General features: G+C 41.7%; 1 protein-coding gene across 1 annotated transcript in view; it reads right to left on the bottom strand.

Moving 5' to 3' along the window:
* Nucleotides 1-24,798, bottom strand: part of COL6A6 (collagen type VI alpha 6 chain) — a 304,940-nt gene that overhangs the window by 154,003 nt on the left and 126,139 nt on the right. The window contains 4 exon segments of the mRNA XM_069732250.1: nt 7,776-7,854; nt 7,942-8,285; nt 11,780-12,352; nt 14,220-14,789. Of these exon segments, the coding sequence (XP_069588351.1) occupies nt 7,776-7,854; nt 7,942-8,285; nt 11,780-12,352; nt 14,220-14,789 (1,566 nt within the window).

The following is a 24,798-nucleotide window of genomic DNA, read 5'->3' as shown; positions in this document are numbered from 1 at the left end:
AAGTAAATGCTGCTATGTGTGGCTGGACTGGACAGGTAGGAACTGAATGGCGGAGAGTATTTTCCCTGAGGAAAGAGTTTGGTGAGAGCACTGTGTCAGGTGACAGCTCTAGCATGGTTGCAAAATTTAAAAGGCCAGGAAGATGATGCAGAAATGTAGCTAGTGTTAGGATGTGGAAGGAACAGCAGAACGGGCTTGTGGCTGACACTGCAATAGAAGCACCTGAGAGCGATATGGTCCCGGATCAGACCCAGCTTCATAGGTCAAGTACTGAAGACCCGACTTTGTAGGTCAAGTACTGAAGGTCAGACTTTGCAGGTCAAGCCCTGAAAGCCAGATGCTGATCACCGGTCAGAAAGTTATGCCTCCTAATCCTGGAAAAAGTTCTGAATGAACAGGACCATTGCTTCCTGTGCAAATGTACAGTATTACTTGAGACAGGATGCTAACTTGAATTGGACTTGGGCTGAAGTGGACTGTGCCACAGCCCCGATAGGCCTTGTATGCTGATATTGTGGAATCATCTACTTGTAAATTGAATTGTTCTTATGAAAAGTAGTGGTGATCGGGTAGGGTAATACTGTCTTTCCCTGACAAAAAGACCGTGGTTAAATATTATTAGTCCAATCGAAGAAGAAAAGAGAAAGGGCAGCACTCACTGATCCATCACGAGAGGTAACTTTTATTAGATAAAAGACATCACAGCCGGGGGTACAAAAACATGCAGTGCGGCAAGCCTGACGACGGCCGTTTCGCGCCCTCCTGGCGCTTCCACGGGTCAGTGAGTGAGCGTTCAGGGAGACAGAGGAAGTAGGTGCACGGAGGTAAGATCCCTCCCCCCACCATCAAACCTTCCCCGCCCTACCTGGCGCTTCACTCACTTACAAAATACAATTAAAAACAACTAAAAACAACATCTACTTATTGCATACTAATCACCTTGAGAATAGCGTTCTGGACAATGAACAAATATATGGAAAATGTTACATGCAAACACTTTATCTTAGGGTACCGTCACACAGTGGCATTTTGATCGCTACGACGGCACGATCCGTGATGCTCCAGCATCGTAACAATATCGCTCCAGCGTCGTAGACTGCTGTCACACTTTGCAATGTACGACGCTGGAGCGATAATTTCATGACGTATGTGCGATGTAGAAGCCGTTGGTTACTATGCGCACATCGTATACAATATCGTGCACACCTTTGTTACACCATGCGATCATGCCGCCACAGCGGGACACTAGACGACGAAAGAAAGTTTCAAACGATCTGCTACGACGTACGATTCTCAGCGGGGTCCCTGATCGCAGGAGCATGTCAGACACAGCGAGATCGCTGGAACGTCACGGATATATCGCTGGAACGTCATGAATCGTGCCGTCGTAGCAACCAAAATGCCACTGTGTGACGGTACCCTTACTCAGATATACTTATCTCTAATCCCCTTAATCTAATTCTCACTTAGAATAAACAAATGGGCTGATAGCCTTACAAAAGAACCGCACCCTTGGAACTACAAAAACCGCAGGGAAAACATGATTATAATCTCATACTCTCAGAACTGCCAAGAAAGGAGTAACCAATATCAACCCATATATTAATATATTAATACAGGGAGAAAATGAGGGGCATATTATACAACAGCCCCCCTCTCTCTCAATTTTCTCTAAACCTGCTCACAAAAAAATGGACATGTCTATCCGATCATTTAACCCTAAAGGGCCCATAGCCCGTGTATCCATGATCCATCTAGCTTCCCTTCTTAATAGCATATTATGCAAATCTCCTCCTCGATTAGGTAGAGTTACTTTTTCAATTCCAGCGAAGCTTAAAACGGAGGAATCACCTCCATGGATCTCATGAATATGGTCGATTAATCTTGGTACTCCTTTCCTGGTAGTAATTGATCTAAAATGTTCTCGGAACCGTATATACAGGCATCTAATTGCCTTACCTATATAGAATCTCCCACACTCACAAAAAACTGCGTACACAACGTACTTAGTTTTGCAGGATATGAATTCCTTAATGGTATGCTTTACCGAACCAATAACTAAATCTTGTCCTGTGACATGGTACCGGCAATAGGAAAAGTGACCGCACCGATGGTTCCCCTTTGGTGCACTTCTTTCTAACCAATTACTATTATTCATTGTTACCTGATTGCGGACTAGTATATCTTTTTACCTCGTACTACGTTTGCTGGAAATTAGCGGACCTCTACTCACAATATCTACCAGATCTCTGTCCCTTTCTAAAAGGTGCCAGTTCTTTCTAATCACGGACCGTATTTGTTGGTCCATGGGGCCGTACTTAAAACAGAAAGTAAACCTCTTATTACTCAGCCCTTTCTCCTTTTTTTCCGTCCTGTTCTCGTTTAGGGTTCTTGACATAGCAGTCTGTAATACTGTCGAGGGATACCCTCTTCTTTTTAAGCATTGACACAATGCTCCTGCCTGGGATTCAAAACCTTCCACTGTGCTGTTCACTTTTTTTACCCGTAAAAGTTGGCTATACGGTAACGATTGTCTTGTGTGGGGTGGGTGGTAACTATTAAAATAAAGCACAGAATTAGACGCAAGTGGTTTACGGTATAGGGACGTACTTAGAACATCCTCTTTTACTTCCACAGTTTCGTCCAAAAAGTCGAGTTTTTGTCCCCCAAAAATAGATGTGAACCACTTGCATCTAATTCTGTGCTTCATTTTAATAGTTACCACCCACCGCACACAAGACAATCGTTACCGTATAGCCAACTTTTACAGGTAAAAAAAGTGAACAGCACAGTGGAAAGTTTTGAATCACAGGCAGGAGCATTGTGTCAGCGCTTAAAAAGAAGAGGGTATCCCTCGACAGTATTACAGACTGCTATGACAAGAACCCTAAACGAGAACAGGACGGAAAAAAAGGAGAAAGGGCTGAGTAATAAGAGGTTTACTTTTTGTTTTAAGTACGGCCCCATGGACCAACAAATACGGTCCGTGATTAGAAAGAACTGGCACCTTTTAGAAAGGGACAGAGATCTGGTAGATATTGTGAGTAGAGGTCCGCTAATTTCCAGCAAACGTAGTACGAGGTTAAAAGATATACTAGTCTGCAATCAGGTAACAATGAATAATAATAATTGGTTAGAAAGGAGTGCACCAAAGGGGAACCATCGGTGCGGTCACTGTTCCTATTGCCGGTACCATGTCACAGGACAAGATTTAGTTATTGGTTCGGTAAAGCATACCGTTAAGGAATTCATATCCTGCAAAACTAAGTATGTTGTGTACGCGGTTTTTTGTGAGTGTGGGAGATTCTATATAGGTAAGACAATTAGATGCCTGTATATACGGTTCCGAGAACATTTTAGATCAATTACTACCAGGAAAGGAGTACCAAGATTAATCGACCATATTCATGAGATCCATGGAGGTGATTCCTCCGTTTTAAGCTTCGCTGGAATTGAAAAAGTAACTCTACCTAATCGAGGAGGAGATTTGCATAATATGCTATTAAGAAGGGAAGCTAGATGGATCATGGATACACGGGCTATGGGCCCTTTAGGGTTAAATGATCGGATAGACATGTCCATTTTTTTGTGAGCAGGTTTAGAGAAAATTGAGAGAGGGGGGGCTGTTGTATAATATGCCCCTCATTTTCTCCCTGTATTAATATATTAATACTAGCTGAAGAGCCCGGCGTTGCCTGGGCATAGTAAATATCTGTGGTTAGTTATAGCACCTCACTTCTCTTATTTTCCCATCACGCCTCTGATTTTCCCTCTCACATCTTTCATTTTCCCCCTCACATCTCTCATTTTCTCCCTCACACCTCTCATTTTCTCCCTCACTCCTCTCATTCCCCCCTAACACTTGTCATTTCAACCTCACATCTGTCATTTTCTGATCACTCCACTATTTTTCCTCACTCCTCTCATTTTGCACTCACACCTTTTCATTTTCACCTCACACCTCTCATTTGCACCTCAGTATATACATGTTTGTCATCTCCCTTATATATAGTATACATCTGTATGTGTCATCTCCTGTATATAGTATATACCTGTATGTCATCTCCCCTGTATATAGTATATACCTGCTGTGTGTCATCTCCTTCTATATATAGTATATACCTGTATGTCATCTCCTCCTGTATATAGTATATACCTGCATGTCATCTTCTATATATAGCATATATCTGTATGTCATCTCCTCCTGTATATAGTATATACCTGTAGGTCATCTGCTCCTGTATATAGTATATACCTGTGTGTCATCTCCTGTATATAGTATATACCTGTATGTCATCTCCTCCTGTATATACTGTATATATATATATGTACCTGTATGTCATCTCCTCCTCTATATAGTATATACCTGTGTGTCATCTCTCCTGTATATAGTATATATCTGTGTGTCATCTCCCCTGTATATACTATATACCTGTGTGTCATCTCCTCCTGTATTAGACCTCGTTCACACGTTATTTGCTCAGTATTTTTACCTCAGTATTTGTAAGCTAAATTGGCAGCCTGATAAATCCCCAGCCAACAGGAAGCCCTCCCCCTGGCAGTATATATTAGCTCACACATACACATAATAGACAGGTCATGTGACTGACAGCTGCCGTATTTCCTATATGGTACATTTGTTGTAGTTTGTCTGCTTATTAATCAGATTATTATTTTTGAAGGATAATACCAGACTTGTGTGTGTTTTAGGGCGAGTTTAATTTGTCAAGTTGTGTGTGTTGAGTTGCGTGTGGCGATATGCATGTAGCGACTTTTGTGAGATGAGTTTTGTGTGGCGACATGCATGTAGCAACTTTTTGTGTGTCGAGTTGCATGTGACAGGTTAGTGTAGCAAGTTGTGTGCAGCAAGTTTTGCGCATGGCGAGTTTTGCGCGTGGCGAGTTTTATGTGTGGTGCGTTTTGAGTATGTGCAAGTTTTGTGTGAGGCAACTTTTGCATGTGTTGCAACTTTTGTGCATGTGGCAATTTTTCCGCGTGTGCAAGTTTTGCGTGTGGCGAGTTTTCCATGAGGTGAGTTTTGCACTTGTGGCGAGTTTTGCAAGAGCCTAGTTTTTGCATGTGGCGAGTTTTGAGTGGCGACTTTTGTGTTTCGACTTTTATGTGGCGAGGTTGGTGTATTTGTGGTGAAATGTGTGCTGAGGGTAATGTGTTCAAGCACGTGGTAGTGTGTGGCGCATTTTGTGTGTGTGTTCATATCCCCGTGTGTGGTGAGTATCCCATGTCGGGGCCCCACCTTAGCAACTGTACGGTATATACTCTTTGGCGCCATCGCTCTCATTCTTTAAGTCCCCCTTGTTCACATCTGGCAGCTGTCAATTTGCCTCCTACACTTTTCCTTTCATTTTTTCCCATTATGTAGATGGGGGCAAAATTGTTTGGTGAATTGGAAAGCGCGGGGTTAAAATTTCACCTCACAACAAAGCCTATGACGCTCTCAGGGTCCAGACGTGTGACTGTGCAAAATTTTGTGGCTGTAGCTGCGACGCCTCCAACACTTTTCCTTTCACTTTTTTCCCATTATGTAGATAGGGGCAAAATTGTTAGGTGAATTGGAACGCACGGGGTTAAAATTTTGCCTCACAACATAGCCTATGACGCTCTCGGGGTCCAGACGTGTGACTGTGCAAAATTTTGTGGCTGTAGCTGTGACGGTGCAGATGCCAATCCCGGATATACATACACACACATACACACATTCAGCTTTATATATTAGATATGGGTTGATATTGGTTACTCCTTTCTTGGCAGTTCTGAGAGTATGAGATTATAATCATGTTTTCCCTGCAGTTTTTATAGTTCCAAGGGTGCGGTTCTTTTGTAAGGCTATCAGCCCGTTTGTTTATTCTAAGTGAGAATTAGATTAAGGGGATTAGAGATAAGTATATCCGAGTAAGATAAAGTGTTTGCATGTAACATTTTCCATATATTTGTTCATTGTCCAGAACGCTATTCTCAAGGTGATTAGTATGCGATAAGTAGATGTTGTTTTTAGTTGTTTTTAAGTGTATTTTGTAAGTGAGTGAAGCGCCAGGTGGGGCGGGGAAGGTTTGATGGCGGGGGGAGGGATCTTACCTCCGTGCACCTACTTCCTCTGTCTCCCTGAACGCTCACTCACTGACCCGTGGAAGCGCCAGGAGGGCACAAAACGGCCGTCGTCAGGCTTGCCGCACTGCATGTTTTTGTACCCCCGGCTGTGATGTCTTTTATCTAATAAAAGTTACCTCTCGTGATGGATCGGTGAGTGCTGCCCTTTCTCTTTTCTTCTTCAATTGGACTTGGACTTGTATCGTGGCTAGAGCACCTAAGATCCGACGGTCAAGACTCCCATCACAGGTGAGCAGGCACGCTGTTTCCTTTGAGCGGTGGTGCTGTCAGCTTTTTTTCTTCAAGATTGACCTTAAATATTATTAGATTAATCCCCTTAAATAGTGTCCTAAGTAGGTGAGCGCTGGAATATTTCCTGTATACTTCGTATATTATTGACTGTGCATCGCTCTGCCGGCTGATAGTTATTTTTACCATTTCCTATTCGCTTCTTACCACTGCTAATCGTTCTTATTTGCTTTATAAAATAAATACCCGTTGTGAGTCATCACTGAGTTGCTCTTACTATACTGTTGCATTCTCAGAAAGTATTCACACGTGCATGCACAATCTTTCATTGTTCTCGTGCGACATGATCGAGGGGAACCGATGGGCTTTCATGGCAGCCGAGGGCCTCCTGAAGCCCACACAGCTGCCATCTTTGTCTACTTGTGAAGCGAGAAGCACAGCACCTGGCTGGACTTCATGTAAGTTTCACTGTATACTTCAATATTGTTGTACAACAGTATAAAGTATAAGAGATTAAATGATCGTAGGTTCAAGTTCCTTAATGGGACTAAAAGGTAATGTACATTTTAAAAAAATATATGAAAAATTAAAGAAATATAAAAATTCAAATCACCTTTTTTTCACCATTAAAATAAAGAAATAGAAAAATGTGAAAAATAAACATATCTGGCATGGCTGCATCCATAAAAGACATGCCTATCAAGTTATAAAATTATTTAACCTGATCTATATAAATAAATAAATGGAAAGAAAAAGCGAAAAGTCAGAAATGGCATTTTTTCAGTTTCTGTAATTCTGACAAAACTGAAACAAAAAGCAATAAATACATCTACCACAAAATTGTATCTATTGAAAAATCAGCTCATCATCACCCCAAAAACAAGGACCTCACATAAAATAGAAACACAATTTTTTTATTTTTTAATAAATTTCCCAAATTTTTTATCACTAAAATAAAATAAGTTTGATAACATGATAATTATACTAACCTGGAAAATCATGTTACTAGGTCAATTTTACAGCTCATTGAATGCTGTAAAAAAAAACTCCCAAGAATAGTTGTAGAATTACGTTTCGTTTTTTTTTATAACAATCTCACCACCACACTTTGATTTTTTTTTTCTGGTAAAATGAATGCTGTCATTCACAATTACAACATGTCCTGCAAAAATAAACCCCCTGCTGTGTTGATGAAAAAATAAGACCTTTTTAAATTTAATTTAGAAAAGCTAGATCCCTGTACATGATGCCAAACTGTTAGCCTTCAGAAATGTTTTTGCTGAGATAGGTGTAAAAACTTTAATTGGGTCCATAATTTGCCATTAAATAAGGCTGCAGCATCAAATTTTGCAGCATCAAATTTCAAAATTTGCCCTCTTTACCCTTCTTTGCAACAAAAAAATGAATGAATAGAATTGTACCTTCTGTTCGAAGATCCTCTACTGTTCGCTCAAGATCTTTAACATTTTCATCTAATCCATCTGTAAAGACCAGCATCATCTACATAGCACAAACACAATGAGTGATTTGAGGAACAGAAATTCAGGTAATATGGATGGCAAATAATGTAACAATGACTGCACATGCCTTTGCTTTTCCTGTATTTGTGTTTAGAAATGTCTTCCACATTGAAGTAAGAAAAGTCGATGTTAAACTGGAAGGGCCATTGACATTACTCTCTTTGAGGTTCTGAGCTAAATCTGGACTATAGGTGTGAAAGAGAGGAGAAATTGACGTATTAGCATTTGGTAAATAAAAAGCAACACTAATTTGAGGTTTAACACCGGGGTTGCAGCTTGGACTTCTCAAGTTCATCATGTTGTTTAAGATATCAGCAATATGGACTTCTAGATGGTTTTGTTGACTGAATAATTTGGAATAACTGGGATTGGTAGAAATGTCAAAACCCACTACAACATCAACGGAACAATCTACAAGGAAAGAAACAGAAAATACAAGTAAGGAGTAGTATTGGAAATTACAGTAATTAGAACATTGATCAATGATACATTATAGCTAATGATGAGTGAATCTTTTGAAATTCAAATTTTCCAGCTTCATTACATTTTTCCAAATAATTTGATTCAGAAGTACGTCAATTGCTTTCAAAAAATGTGTATCACATTTTGAGGTCTTGTAGGGCTGCCTCAAACTCAACAAGCTTTTTAAAGGGGTTGTCACAGGAACAAAGTACATATTAAGTATTAGATCTTGGAATAATACTACATTACACAAGTGGGTGTATTTAAAAAATGTTTCTGTGCTGAAATAATTTGCTGTGCCCAACCATGGGGAGTTGCTTCATGTTATGGGTGGCACATACCAGGGGAGAAAGCATAACTCACTTATGATAAGGAAGCATACAGATGACATTGCAGGGATAGCAGCTGCTGCTTTCTAAGGTAACATATTTCTCTTGTTTTAGGAGTCAGTGTTTCTACCATGTCACCTCTGAGCCCATTATCAATCAAGTCTGTGATGCAGTTCTAGTATCTGCTGAGATCACATGTCACTGACTTGATTTGTGATGAGCTCAGTGGGCTGGTGACACTGTAGTAACACTAAAGGTACCGTCACACTAGACGTGTGACAGGCAGCAGCGATCAGGCCCCTGCTGTGCTGTCGCTGGTCGGGGAAGAAAGTCCAGAACTTTGTTTCGTTGCTGGACTCCCCGCATACATCGCTGAATCGGCGTGTGTGACACCGATTCAGCGATGTCTTCGCTGGTAACCAGGGTAAACATCGGGTTACTAAGCGCAGGGCCGCGCTTAGTAACCCGATGTTTACCCTGGTTACCATCCTAAAAGTAAAAAAAACAACCGCTACATACTTACCTACCGCTGTCTGTCCTCGGCGCTTTGCTTCTCTGCTCTGGCTGTGAGCACAGCGGCCGGAAAGCAGAGCGGTGACATCACCGTTCTGCTTTCCGGCTGCCCGGCGCTCACAGCCAGAGCAGAAAAGCGCGGCCCTGCACTTAGTAACCCGATGTTTACCCTGGTTACCGGGGACCTCGGGATCGTTGGTCGCTGGAGAGCTGTCTGTGTGACAGCTCTCCAGCGACCAAACAGCGACGCTGCAGCGATCCGGATCGTTGTCGGAATCGCTGCAGCGTCGCTTAGTGTGACGGTACCTTTACTCCTGTGATAAAATAGGTAGGGAAATGTTTCACTTCTGGAAGCAGCAGCTGCGAGCCCCTGCTGTCATCTACAGTTCATATTATGCTTCCTTGCCTGCCAAGAGATGTGGTATGTGCTGACCATTAGCTGGTGCACCTCAGCACGCTCGGACACAGACATTAAACATTACACAGCTGAAGCTCATTTGTAAGATTATCTCAGCACAGGAGAAATTTTCTTTAACACATCCAATTTTGGACCTTATTATTATTCCAAGATCCAATCCCTTTAAATCAAACACATTCATAGCAATATCAAAGTGATTTCAGCTTATATGAATATAGGTAAAAAGATGGTAAATATTTTTCACTGTTTTGCTGTAACATACTGTACATCTGTAAGGTTTATTTAGTGTTTTAGGGCTTTCTCCCCCTATCTCTACTACTAAGCTATGATCTATGATGTCCTCTCACTAATCAGATTTATTATAAAAATGGCTGTTTTATTCACTGCCTCTGCTATGATAGTCCCTCCAAACTAGTATTAAGGGGTTGTCCGGTCCAAAATTGATACATCTGCAGTCATTTTGCGTGACTGCAGACTTATGAATCTCCCAGGGCACACACTGTGTGGTGCGGGAATTCACTGGTTTCTGAGCCGTGACAAGAGGGTATATATGCGTTATACATACTTCCAGCCAGAGCCTGTCAAGTGGTCGTAGCCTCATTCCATACTTTTGTATTGAGCGAGACCTCACCCTGACACAAGTATATGGAGCAAGGACACACCCACTGTCTGGGAGTATGCATAAATAATACATACTCTCCAGTCCCGGCTCAGAAAACGGCCCATCCCAGCAGCGCACAGTGCGTGCACTGGGGCGATTCATAAGTTTTCAGTCACACAGAGCGACTGCAGATTTATCGATTTGGACTGGACAACTCCTTTAACTATACCATGTAATGTGACTGCTACAAGACAATGAGGGGAAGTGCACCCAGCCACTTCCGAGGTTATGTGAGCCTTTTTTTTGCTAGAAGGTCTATTTCACATTGTGTTCTTTGCCATGTTTGTTGGTACTCTCAGGACTTATATCTGAACTCCCGGAAAACTGAAATTTTGACATATTTGCGAGTCGGGCTTTTGACTATTTTTTTGCTGACAGAGTTAACGTACGCTCTGTCATGCAACATTTTCAGGCGTATATGCCTATTCGAGGATTGATGCACAACAAAGCACATGGTGACTCAGTCTGCACCATTAATGTCAATAGCCCTGTCAGCCCATATGCCTGAATCTCATTTTGTGGGTGGTTGGGATGTAAGCCTAGAAGGGACCAATGAACATAGAGCAAAGCGCAGTGTGAAATCACCCTTACAAACATTGTATAAAATGGTATTGGAATTTTTGTGCTTCGAATCAAAATACAAATTGTCAAATTTGTCAGGTCTAGAGAATTTCCAGAACTTCAACACAAATTCGATTCACATTGAATCAGATTGCTAACTTTTAATGAGAATGTGTCAGGTCATTTTTGTGCATGCTGCTAAGAGTATACTGAAACAGGGATTGGGCAGCCCTTTCAGGATATGTAACTTTAATTGTTGTATGTTACCCCGTTATCTTGCTGTCAGCCCCGGAAAATGTATTGTCCTGTGCCAACAAATCAAGCGTATGTTAATGGCAAATGAGTATTCACCACTTCCTCCACCCACAATCCCGTCCACCCCTCTGCCGGTGTCAGTGATTCAATCAGATTGCCGTATGCCCAAGGATCACATTGCAATGCTCAGACTGGCTGTCTGATCTCCTGACCTGAGTGTGACCGCATGTACTGTATGCAGCTGTCATGCTCAGTGATCCTCGGGCAAGTAATATGGAAGTCTGACTGCACCTAATCATTGACGCAGATGCAGAAGGGTGAGCGGGATTATGGATGGAGGAAGGGGGAATGTTTATTTGACATTTACACAAACTTAACTGGCCAATTTCCTTGTATTATAACATCTCCAACGATACCTGCCTCTTGGTCAGATGCATATTTGCTTCAAAATATAAACGTTATTTAAATCTTAACCTTGCACAATACTTTCAGTAGATCGTCTATCTAAAACAAAATGACATTTCATGGGATGTCAAGTTTACGAAGCCCTGTAGGCCTTACATCCATTAATGTTGATCCTTTTTCTACACAAGTCCATTTCAAAATACATAAGTAAATTGTAGATATCAAATTACAATATAATTATACATTTAATCATTTCAAATGGAAAACTGTAAAGCTATAGAAGAGATTAGACAGTACTCACTGTTAGATGTTCGCTCTTTGCATATATCTCTGACAAATCTCTTTTTAATATTTTTTAATTCATCAAAATTGTCAACAGAAAATCTTGAGCTTGCAGATCCAGCAATCTGAAGAAGCTGTGTTTCAGATACCTGTCCCACTCCCACAGCATAGGTGTAAACACCTTTCCTTCTGAGAGCTTCTGCAGGTTCTGCAACTTTATCGTATGAGTCGCCATCTGTTACCACTACTAATATCTGCTGTACACCTTCATTAATACGACTATTCGCTGTTTGACTCAGTAATGCTGAATCTGTTTTTGTCAGAGCCTCTCCAATAAGGGTGGATCCACCAAGTTTGTCAATCTCGTTAACTTTTTCCTTCAAAAGTTCTTTATCCAAATATGTTTTCAGTTGAAATTCTGTTCTGAACAAATTGCTGTATTGAGCAACACCTACATGAACTTTGCCCGCACCGATGTCAAAATCCTCGATTACAGAAACCATGAATTTTTTCATTTCTGTAAAGTCTGTGTATGAAATACTATTGGATCCATCGATTAGAAAACTTATGTCTGCCTCTGTTCTTTCGCATTCTGCAAAAATGTCATCATGATAAAAAAAAGAGTGAATTCGGAATAAAACAAATAAGAATTAAATACAAAACACATATCAAATGTTTTAATATAGAAACTAGCATAATAAGTGTCATGACTATTTAGAAAACCTTCAGCAGTAATAATTGAAACCAAATGATCTCTATTTCATATCAGTTTTTGGCATTCCTGTTGACATATTTCAGCCTTCTGCTTTTTGAAGAACAGACATAACTTACGTATCATTATTCATATTGAACACAATTGGCAGGCTCCTAAAATGTGCATTTCTGCCTACTCAATCATTTTTTGTTACTATTTCACATTTTAGCTTTTTGGAAAAAACTAAGTACATTCAGGCCAATGGTCACAGATTACTGGACAATTTCTGTTCACGATTACTTAAAAAAGGAGCATTTTCTTAGTGCGATTCCAAACGTTTCCACACTTTAACCACATAAAATTGTTAGTATGATGCTTCCATTGTGAGAATTTACACACAATATTTATACAGCATTTGTTTTTTACTTTTTGCTGCTGTAAAAATATTAATGCAACAATTTATAGTAAGTTTCTATTATTTCCTCTCATAGATTATATTTGTTTCCAGCCTAGTTCATAAAATAAGGCCCAATTTTTGTGTTATTTCCAAGTAGTATATAAGTAATTTTAAGTATTATATTGACAGAAATGTCTACCATTTTAACACAAGTTAAATTACCGTACATAAAACGGTTCTCATTTTGGTTAGAGTCCATGAGTATTAGGATTTTTTTCAGGCTTCAAATTTCAAGACCTTTTTCAAATCTAAGAAGACTTTTATTTGACCCTTAATTGTCTTTTTCTGATTACCACTTCATCTGCATGATACTGTTCAATTTATGAAAAGGTTTAGCATTAATGTGTGAAACTATAGAAATGTTTTCACACAAATTGTTATATGGACAGCAATGCATGGACTGTCCCCAATCCAAACTTATAGCCTCATATATGAGTTCAGTTTAGGAGACCGACTGCCAGTCCGTGCTTTGTGATCCATATATGAGTTGTGAAATATGGCTGTCTGTGCTTGCCCTAAAGGTAGTTCAAAATGTTGTTTAGAGAGCAGTCAGGGAGAAAATTCTTATTTTTTTTAAATAAAATTAATGTAATATTTTAGAAAAATGTATAGTGAATTTTTACATCTTTTTTAAAACTAATAATAATGTACTAAAATGATAACATTCTTCAATTAGCCTTAGATCAAAGTAAATATATTTCTAGTATTCAAGATGATTTCCAAAGACTATAATACTAGTGATAAATTCATAGAATAGATCATTAATAGTTAATTGTGGGGACTGTCTTCCAGCACCAATGTCCGTCAGATGAATGGAAAAAACATTCTCTAATCAAGCACATCACCACACATTTGGTTATGGATTTGCCTTATATTGCAGTTCTAATTAAAATTGAATAAAATTGAATAGAACAGAGCTATTGTGTGCTCCACTAAGGAGAACATCAACAATTAAATGTACGGCACTTTACCTTGTAAACAATACATCACAACCCATTCATTCAGTTAATGGTCGGGCGTGCCGGAGAGCAAAGCCTTCCCCCAATCAGATATTGGTGGCCTATTCTCAGAATAGTCACTCAATGATATAATAACCCCAGAAACCACAAACCATACAAACAACTAACCACCGACCCAACATGCTTTGCAAATTATGCATATATACCTTTAAGGTGGCAGGAGATAAGACACAAATTAGGACTACCGTAAACTGTGATAAAGAATGTGACCTGCATTTACCAACTTGATTACTATTATTCTATTACAGAATATATAAGAATGTGAGAGATATCTAGGAATATGACTCACCTGTTCGTTCACATGCAGCATCTGATATATTCTTAAAAATATCGCTTAGTCCATCAAAGTCCGCAACAAAGAACCATTTTCCCTTGGTTCCTGCCATTGTCTTTAGCTCTTCCGTTTGCGCCTGAGCTACTCCAATGGCATATATAATAATCCCAGCATCTTGTAGGTATTTTGAGCTTTCATTAAGTTTATCACGATCATGAGATTCACCATCAGTTATAACGATAAGATACTGAGGGACTCCTTTATGTTGGCGGCTGCCTTGCTTTTCTCTAAAGAATGCTTTTGAAAATTCCAAGGCCTTAGCAGTATAAGTATCTCCTGCTATCAGTGGATCATCCTGTATATGCTTGATGATTTCTTGTTTACTGTGGTGCTCATTAAGGTAAAACAACTTATGAGGATCATTTGAATATTTAAGCGCTCCAAATTGAACATTATTTGGCCCAACAACTGATTTATCCACAAATGATGTTATAAATTTTTTCATTGTGTTATATTGATCTATACTTATGCTCCCAGATGAATCCATAACAAAAACAATATCTGCAACTTCTATTTTTGCACATTCTGTAAGTATAAAAAAGAAAGCAGGAAATGTAAATATAAAAATAAAATAAATTCAAAAGAATGTAAAAACATAATTGAGTGCTATCTCCTACATAATAATCATTTTTATTTATATAGCAAAAACATATTCCGCAGCACTTTACATATCAGAGGGGGCTTGTACAGACAATAAAAACATTACAAAGTTACACATAATTCAACAGATACCAAGAGAAGTGCTCTGCTCGCAAGCTTATAATCTATGAGGAAATAGGGGTAACAGGAAAGGTGAATGGCAAAATATGCTTATATTGTATGGTCCATCCAGAAATATAATAAATAGGATATTCAAATAATGCTGCATGAAACGGTAACCAGCCAATATTTGTATAGCCCAGATACAGAGGGCTGTTGAGTGCATGGAGGGAGTGAAAACAGACTCTATACGGGACCAGATTTGGAGAAAAAAATGTAAGAGAAAAATGGGAATAGTTACATAAGTGAGATGAGGCGTTTTTAAGGAATGCTTAAAACTGTAGATATTGAGGATTAAAAGGAATCTGTCAGTAGGATGAACCCTCCTAATCATTTTATGTGGACATGCAGGTCATAGTAACATAGTAACATAGTTAGTAAGGCCGAAAAAAGACATTTGTCCATCCAGTTCAGCCTATATTCCATCATAATAAATCCCCAGATCTACGTCCTTCTACAGAACCTAATTGTATGATACAATATTGTTCTGCTCCAGGAAGACATCCAGGCCTCTCTTGAACCCCTCGACTGAGTTCGCCATCACCACCTCCTCAGGCAAGCAATTCCAGATTCTCACTGCCCTAACAGTAAAGAATCCTCTTCTATGTTGGTGGAAAAACCTTCTCTCCTCCAGACGCAAAGAATGCCCCCTTGTGCCCGTCACCTTCCTTGGTATAAACAGATCCTCAGCGAGATATTTGTATTGTCCCCTTATATACTTATACATGGTTATTAGATCGCCCCTCAGTCGTCTTTTTTCTAGACTAAATAATCCTAATTTTGCTAATCTATCTGGATATTGTAGTTCTCCCATCCCCTTTATTAATTTTGTTGCCCTCCTTTGTACTCTCTCTAGTTCCATTATATCCTTCCTGAGCATCGGTGCCCAAAACTGGACACAGTACTCCATGTGCGGTCTAACTAGGGATTTGTACAGAGGCAGTATAATGCTCTCATCATGTGTATCCAGACCTCTTTTAATGCACCCCATGATCCTGTTTGCCTTGGCAGCTGCTGCCTGGCACTGGCTGCTCCAGGTAAGTTTATCATTAACTAGGATCCCCAAGTCCTTCTCCCTGTCAGATTTACCCAGTGGTTTCCCATTCAGTGTGTAATGGTGATATTGATTCCTTCTTCCCATGTGTATAACCTTACATTTATCATTGTTAAACCTCATCTGCCACCTTTCAGCCCAAGTTTCCAACTTATCCAGATCCATCTGTAGCAGAATACTATCTTCTCTTGTATTAACTGCTTTACATAGTTTTGTATCATCTGCAAATATCGATATTTTACTGTGTAAACCTTTTACCAGATCATTAATGAATATGTTGAAGAGAACAGGTCCCAATACTGACCCCTGCGGTACCCCACTGGTCACAGCGACCCAGTTAGAGACTATACTATTTATAACCACCCTCTGCTTTCTATCACTAAGCCAGTTACTAACCCATTTACACACATTTTCCCCCAGACCAAGCATTCTCATTTTGTGTACCAACCTCTTGTGCGGCACGGTATCAAACGCTTTGGAAAAATCGAGATATACCACGTCCAATGACTCACCGTGGTCCAGCCTATAGCTAACCTCTTCATAAAAACTGATTAGATTGGTTTGACAGGAGCGATTTCTCATAAACCCATGCTGATATGGAGTTAAACAGTTATTCTCATTGAGATAATCCAGAATGACATCCCTCAGAAACCCTTCAAATATTTTACCAACAATTGAGGTTAGACTTACTGGCCTATAATTTCCAGGTTCACTTTTAGAGCCCTTTTTGAATATTGGCACCACATTTGCTATGCGCCAATCCTGCGGAACAGACCCCGTCGCTATAGAGTCCCTAAAAATAAGAAATAATGGTTTATCTATTACATTACTTAGTTCTCTTAGTACTCGTGGGTGTATGCCATCCGGACCCGGAGATTTATCTATTTTAATCTTATTTAGCCGGTTTCGCACCTCTTCTTGGGTTAGATTGGTGACCCTTAATATAGGGTTTTCATTGTTTGTTGGGATTTCACCTAGCATTTCATTTTCCACCGTGAATACCGTGGAGAAGAAGGTGTTTAATATGTTAGCTTTTTCCTCGTCATCTACAACCATTCTTTCCTCACTATTTTTTAAGGGGCCTACATTTTCAGTTTTTATTCTTTTACTATTGATATAGTTGAAGAACAGTTTGGGATTAGTTTTACTCTCCTTAGCAATGTGCTTCTCTGTTTCCTTTTTGGCAGCTTTAATTAGTTTTTTAGATAAAGTATTTTTCTCCCTATAGTTTTTTAGAGCTTCAATGGTGCCATCCTGCTTTAGTAGTGCAAATGCTTTCTTTTTACTGTTAATTGCCTGTCTTACTTCTTTGTTTAGCCACATTGGGTTTTTCCTATTTCTAGTCCTTTTATTCCCACAAGGTATAAACCGCTTACACTGCCTATTTAGGATGTTCTTAAACATTTCCCATTTATTATCTGTATTCTTATTTCTGAGGATATTGTCCCAGTCTACCAGATTAAGGGCATCTCTAAGCTGGTCAAACTTTGCCTTCCTAAAGTTCAGTGTTTTTGTGACTCCCTGACAAGTCCCCCTAGTGAAAGACAGGTGAAACTGTACAATATTGTGGTCGCTATTTCCTAGATGCCCGACCACCTGCAGATTTGTTATTCTGTCAGGTCTATTAGATAGTATTAGGTCTAAAAGTGCTGCTCCTCTGGTTGGATTCTGCACCAATTGTGAAAGATAATTTTTCTTGGTTATTAGCAGAAACCTGTTGCCTTTATGGGTTTCACAGGTTTCTGTTTCCCAGTTAATATCCGGGTAGTTAAAGTCCCCCATAACCAGGACCTCATTATGGGTTGCAGCTTCATCTATCTGCTTTAGAAGTAGACTTTCCATGGTTCCTGTTATATTTGGGGGTTTGTAACAGACCCCAATGAGAATTTTGTTACCATTTTTCCCTCCATGAATTTCGACCCATATGGACTCGACATCCTCATTTCCTTCGCTAATATCCTCCCTTAAAGTGGACTTTAGACAAGACTTTACATAGAGACAAACCCCTCCTCCTCTCCGATTTTTACGATCCTTTCTAAACAGACTGTAACCCTGTAAGTTAACTGCCCAGTCATAGCTTTCATCTAACCATGTCTCGGTTATTCCCACTATGTCAAAGTTACCTGTAGATATTTCTGCTTCTAGTTCTTCCATCTTGTTTGTCAGGCTTCTGGCGTTTGCGAGCATGCAGTTTAGAGGATTTTGTTTTGTTCCAATCTCCTCGCTGTGGATTGTTTTAGAAATGTTCTTACCTCCCCTCTGAGTATGTTTTCCTGGATCTTCTTTGTTCAAGTCTAATGTTTTTCTTCCCGTCCCCTCTTCTTCTAGTTTAACGCCCTCCTGATGAGTGTAGCGAGTCTTCTGGCGAATGTGTGTTTCACAGGTTTGTTGAGGTGTAGTCCGTCTCTGGCGAGGAGTCCATCGTACAAGTAATTCACACCGTGGTCCAGGAATCCGAATCCTTGTTGTCTGCACCATCGTCTTAGCCGGTTGTTTGCATCAAGTATCCTGTTCCATCTCCTGGTGCCATGCCCGTCTACTGGAAGGATAGAAGAACTACCTGTGCATCCAGTTCCTTTACTTTCTTCCCCAACTCTTCAAAGTCTTTGCAGATTGTCGGTAGGTCCTTCCTTGCCGTGTCATTGGTGCCAACATGTATCAGAAGAAATGGGTGGACGTCCTTGGAGCTGAAGAGCTTTGGTATCCTATCGGTCACATCCTTGATCATCGCACCTGGAAGGCAGCATACTTCTCTTGCAGTTATGTCCGGTCTGCAGATGGCTGCTTCTGTGCCTCTCAGTAGTGAGTGTCCCACCACCACCACTCTTCGTTGCTTCTTGGCTGTACTTTTTGCTGTCACTTGTTGCTGTGTGCCCTTTTCTTTTTTGCTTGCTGGTATTGCTTCATCCTTAGGTGTGCCATCTTCATCCTCTACAAAGATTTGATATCGGTTCTTCAGTTGTGTGGTTGGTGATTTCTCCATGGTCTTCTTGCTTCTTTTGGTCACATGCTTCCACTCATCTGCTTTTGGAGGTTCTCTGACACTTTTTTCACCTTCTGTGACCAGTAGAGATGCTTCTGTTCTGTCTAGAAAGTCTTCATTCTCTTTGATGAGTTTCAAAGTTGCTATTCTTTCTTCCAGACCCCGCACCTTTTCTTCTAAAAGGGCCACTAGTCTACACTTCTGACAGGTGAAATTTGATTCTTCTTCTGGTCGATCTGTGAACATGTAGCACATGCTGCAGCTCACCATGTAGGTTGTCACATCTGCCATGTTGCTCCTAGATCCTGCTGACTTGCTGTGTGTTTTCCTTCTTGTGTAATCTACTCAGCCAAGCTCTCTTGCAATAATGTCCTACAGGCAAAAAATTGTTGTTTGGTGATGCTTTCCAAGCAGCTGGTCCCGACTGTACCCAACGATCTTCTAGCTTAGGGAGACTCTTCGCTTTTCCCAGAAGGCACCTGGAATATGCAAATTAACCTCCTCAAGCTTGAATCCCTGGTTTGGTGATGCTTTCCAAGCAGCTGGTCCCGGCTGTACCCAACGATCTTCTAGCTTAGGGAGACTCTTCGCTTTTCCCAGAAGGCACCTGGAATATGCAAATTAGCCTCCTCAAGCTTGAATCCCTGGTTTGGTGATGCTTTCCAAGCAGCTGGTCCCGGCTGTACCCAACGATCTTCTAGCTTAGGGAGACTCTTCGCTTTTCCCAGAAGGCACCTGGAATATGCAAATTAGCCTCCTCAAGCTTGAATCCCTGGTTTGGTGATGCTTTCCAAGCAGCTGGTCCCGGCTGTACCCAACGATCTTCTAGCTTAGGGAGACTCTTCGCTTTTCCCAGAAGGCACCTGGAATATGCAAATTAGCCTCCTCAAGCTTGAATCCCTGGTCATAGGAAGCTGACTAAAATGATACCTTAATATCTGTTATCCGATGTTTTTTTCCAGAGAAATCTACATTTTTCTTATATGTAAATGAGCTGTTCAGGGCAATGGGCCGGACACTGATCTGCAGAAGCATCTGCCCCCAGGACTTATCATAAACATAAGGAGAAGTTCCCAGTGTGATGTGTAATGGTCGCTCTCTGCTCTCCTGATTTCACTGCAGAGCTGTGGGTGATTATACCTGACACATCTGAAGGGTCCTCTTCTTGAATTGCAATGTTGTTGCAATGCAACCGAGCTCAAGAGCTGCAAAAACATGTATTCTAATATACTTTTAAATATAAATAAATATTTAATTTTACTTGGATTTGCTTGTATTTTGGTGTAAAAATAATTTTTGCTATTGCGTTTGATTAAAAATGTTGCACCATTTGGGTTTTACGTGCTTTATGTTTGCACACTCAACTTTAATGTGATCTGTGGTCACAAATCAGCTGTCAGAAAAAGAGGGAAAAAGGAGTTATAAACCTTCCTGCTAAACTGTTGAAACAAACTCAATGATGGATTCTTTAGGTAAAGGCTGCTGGTGGAGGAGCAATGACTAGAACTATAAACCAGGATCCTCCAATAGTAAACACTTCACATGGGAAAGCTGCTTTTCTATTGGAGGAGGCTGATGGACAGGACCGGTCACTGTCCCTCCACCAGCAGCCATTGTATGTGAGGGAAGATCCTTCTGATAGTCTACTGTAGCACTATGAAACACAGTAGATAGTCAGGAGGTCTGTGCTGGCATAGCAGTGCAAAGGCTGTGGCAGAAGCAGGGTAAAGAGTTAAAATGAGGCCATCAAAGAGGTACTTGACAAAATGTTGATTCCCGTTGATTGTATTTCTGATGCTACATTGTTCTCCTGTGATTGAGATGACGGATCTCCATTATGCCCTCCTCTTCCTCCCAGCTAATTGTGACTTGAGTTTTGTATTACTGCTGCCAGGACAGTAGCTGCCAGCACTACTGGTGGTGTTAGAGCTGCTGCTAACATCAAATATATTAGCAACCGTGATATTACAGTTTTTCTATCACCCTGCTATGTCCATTGCCTGTGCCATGTTCGGGTTTAGCAGCCATTTTGGACAAACGTGTAACTTGTAATTTGCTTGTAGACTTTGTTATCATATTTATCCAATTTTTAGTTTAATCTTTCCCATCCCTGACAAAAGAAGCTTAACCTTAAAGAGGTTGTCCACTTTTATGAAGGGGGAACATAGTGATTGAGAAGTGGTTACCTGAGGAGTGGACGATGCCTGTAACGATAAGTAAGTTCATGCTTAGTGTAACGGGAAGTGTTGGAGATGTGTATATATATATATATATATATATATATATAAAGAAGGTTCACATCTTTATGAACTGAAACGTTGCTAAGATGGGCTAATAAAAGTAGCTCCTTTTTTCACTGAGAATGGTGTGCTGCCTCCATTTTTTTGGATTTCTATATATGTGTATATAAATAATAATGCTCCTATTGGTATCTCAAACGTACAGTAGATGGAGGGCCCAGGATTATGGATAGATGTATGTATGTAGATTGACGTAAGTATATACAGTATATATCAGAAGTCCCAATCCCCATCATCTGACACAATTGCAGCATGTTTGCTGCTGGGGGAGGATTTACCTTTTACAATAAAATGTACTTCCCTTACTGATGTATGGGGCCTGGTGAGCAGAAGCAAACAGGTGGGCCCCCCAGACCCAGTCTCCCTCCTCTTTTGCTTCTGCTCACTGGGTCCAAGGGTATAATAATGTACTGTGCGTCAGCAAGCCGCCATTGACAGTGCATGACTCAGTACAGGGAGCTTTCCTGGTGCTGCACAGCTGTCAACACAGAATGACAGTGCAGCTCCAGGAGAGCTCCCTCTGCCTCTACTGTAATGTGCTGACGATGGCTCTAATGCGATTATATAATCACGTACGCATTGGCATGTACACACGCCACTCGCCAGGATAGCCGAATTGGAGTTGCACCTACAGGAGATCATATGAGAGGTAAGTATAAAAAACTTTTCTTTTTTTAATAAAATTAATTAAATGGGTGTGGGGAAAGCAGGCTCGGACTGGCCCACCGAAGAATCGGAGGATTCTCCGGTGGGCCCAGGCACTGACACATGCTGGCATACTGGCCAGCAGCTGCCTAGGGCCCCCACTACTCCAGGGGCCCCCAGCCTTTGGCTATGGGGCCCATGAGTCAAGGGGGCCCGCCCTGAGCCAGTGTCGCAGCACCTGGAGACAGGATCTTGATCCCGCTGCTAAAGCAAAATGAATATTCATGCTTTCCTATGGGCATGGAGAGGCGTGAATACCATTTCTCTTAAATAGCAAGCAGCGTTAGCCGCAGGCTGCAGCTAACACTTCCCACATGTAAAGCCGCACCACACACACACAAAGCACCGCACCACATACACACACAGCACTGCATCACTCGCTCAAACTCACACACAAATCACCGTACCACATACACACACACGCAGGCACACAGACACACAGAGAGCAGCACAACACGGCATCCTGCTTCCTGTCTGAGACAGGCAGCTCAGCTGGATGACGTCATCATCCAGTGCACTGTCTCAGACAGAAAGCTGCCAGCGAGGAAGAGGCTGTTGGGATGTGCTGTTGCTGCTGCTGGGAGGTGAGCTGTGCTGTGTGTTTGTGTGCCTGCGTGTGTGTATGTGGTGCTGTGATTTGTGTTTGAGTGTGAGAGAGTGATGCGGTGCTGTGTGTGTGGGTGCGAGAGGGGTGGTGGGGAAGGCAATGATGCAGGTGATGGGCAATGATGGCGGTGGGGGGAGACAATGATGGAGGTGATGGGCAATGATGGTGAAGGGAGGCAATGATGGAAGTGACGGGCAATGATGGTGGGGGAAGCAATGATGGAGGTGATAGGCAATGATGGTGGGGGTGGCAATGATGGAGGTGATAGGCAATGATGGTGGGGGAGGCAATGATAGTGGGGGAGGCAATGATGGTGGGGGAGGCAATGATGGAGTTGATGGGCAATGATGAAAGTGATGGGCAATGATTGGTGGGGAGGCACTGATGGAGGTGATAGGCAATGATGGTGGAAAAGGCAATGATGGAGGTGATGAGCAATGATGGTGGTGGGGGAGGCAATGATGGAGGTGATGGGCAATGATGGTAAGGGGAGGCAATGATGGAAGTGATGGGCAATGGTGGTGGAGGAGGCAATGATGGAGGTGATAGGCAATGATGGTGGGGGAGGCAATGATGGAGGTGATGGGCAATGATGGTGGTGGGGGAGGCAATGATGACAGAAAATGACAGACAGAAAGCTGCCAGCGAGGAAGAGGCTGCTGGGATGTGCTGTTGCTGCTGCTGGGAGGTGAGCTGTGCTGTGTGTTTGTGTGCCTGCGTGTGTGTATGTGGTGCTGTGATTTGTGTTTGAGTGTGAGAGAGTGATGCGGTGCTGTGTGTGTGGGTGCGAGAGGGGTGGTGGGGAAGGCAATGATGCAGGTGATGGGCAATGATGGCGGTGGGGGAGACAATGATGGAGGTGATGGGCAATGATGGTGAAGGGAGGCAATGATGGAAGTGACGGGCAATGATGGTGGGGGAAGCAATGATGGAGGTGATGGGCAATGATGGTGGGGGTGGCAATGATGGAGGTGATAGGCAATGATGGTGGGGGAGGCAATGATGGTGGGGGAGGCAATGATGGAGTTGATGGGCAATGATGAAAGTGATGGGCAATGATTGGGGGGAGGCACTGATGGAGGTGATAGGCAATGATGGTGGAAAAGGCAATGATGGAGGTGATGGGCAATGATGGTGGTGGGGGAGGCAATGATGGAGGTGATGGGCAATGATGGTAAGGGGAGGCAATGATGGAAGTGATGGGCAATGGTGGTGGAGAAGGCAATGATGGAGGTGATAGGCAATGATGGTGGGGGAGGCAATGATGGAGGTGATGGGTAATGATGGTGGTGGGGGCAGGCAATGATGGAAGTGATGGGCAATGATGGCGGTGGGGGAGGCAATGATGGTGGTGGAGGGAATCAATGATGGAGGTGATTATGGAGGTGATGAAATGGACAATGATGGTGGTGGGGGAAGGCAATGATGGAGGTGGAATGGGCAGTGATCGGGTGGTGGGGGAGAATGATAAGGGTGGTGGGGGAGAAGGCAATGATGGAGGCGGTGATGAGGACCATGATGTGGGTGGAGAGGGGTTGCATTATACTTTATGAGTGTGCTACATTATATTCTGTGGGGGGACTGCATTATTCTCAGGGGACTACAGTATATACTGGGGGGGCTACATCATACTATATGAGGGGGCTACAGTATACTCTATGGGTGGCTGCATTATATTCTGTGGTGGGGCTGCATTATTCTCTCAGGACTACATTATATTCTTGGGGGGCTACATCATGCTCTATGAGGGGGCAGCATTATGCCCTATGAGGGGGCTACAGTATACTCTATGGGGAGCTGCATTATATTCTGTGGTGGGCTGCTTTATACTTTATGAGGGGGGCTGCATTATACCCTATGAGGGTGCTACTTTGTATACTATGGTGGGGACTGCGTTATACCTGAGGGGGTTGCATTATATTTTGTGGGGTACTGCATTATATTCTATGAGAGGGGGCTGCATTATATTTTATGAAGGGGGCTGCATTATTTTATGAGGGAGGCTACATTAAATTCTATGAGGGAAGCTACATTATATTCTATGAGGGGGCTACCCCTCTATGATTCTACCCCAACCCCTGCTACATAATTAAGATGTTTACTACCTTATATTATACCCTGATATT

Source organism: Ranitomeya imitator, chromosome 6 (assembly GCF_032444005.1).
Source record: "Ranitomeya imitator isolate aRanImi1 chromosome 6, aRanImi1.pri, whole genome shotgun sequence".
In the NCBI taxonomy this organism is placed as follows: Eukaryota; Metazoa; Chordata; class Amphibia; order Anura; family Dendrobatidae; genus Ranitomeya; species Ranitomeya imitator.
This window is presented reverse-complemented; position numbering and strand designations above follow the sequence as displayed.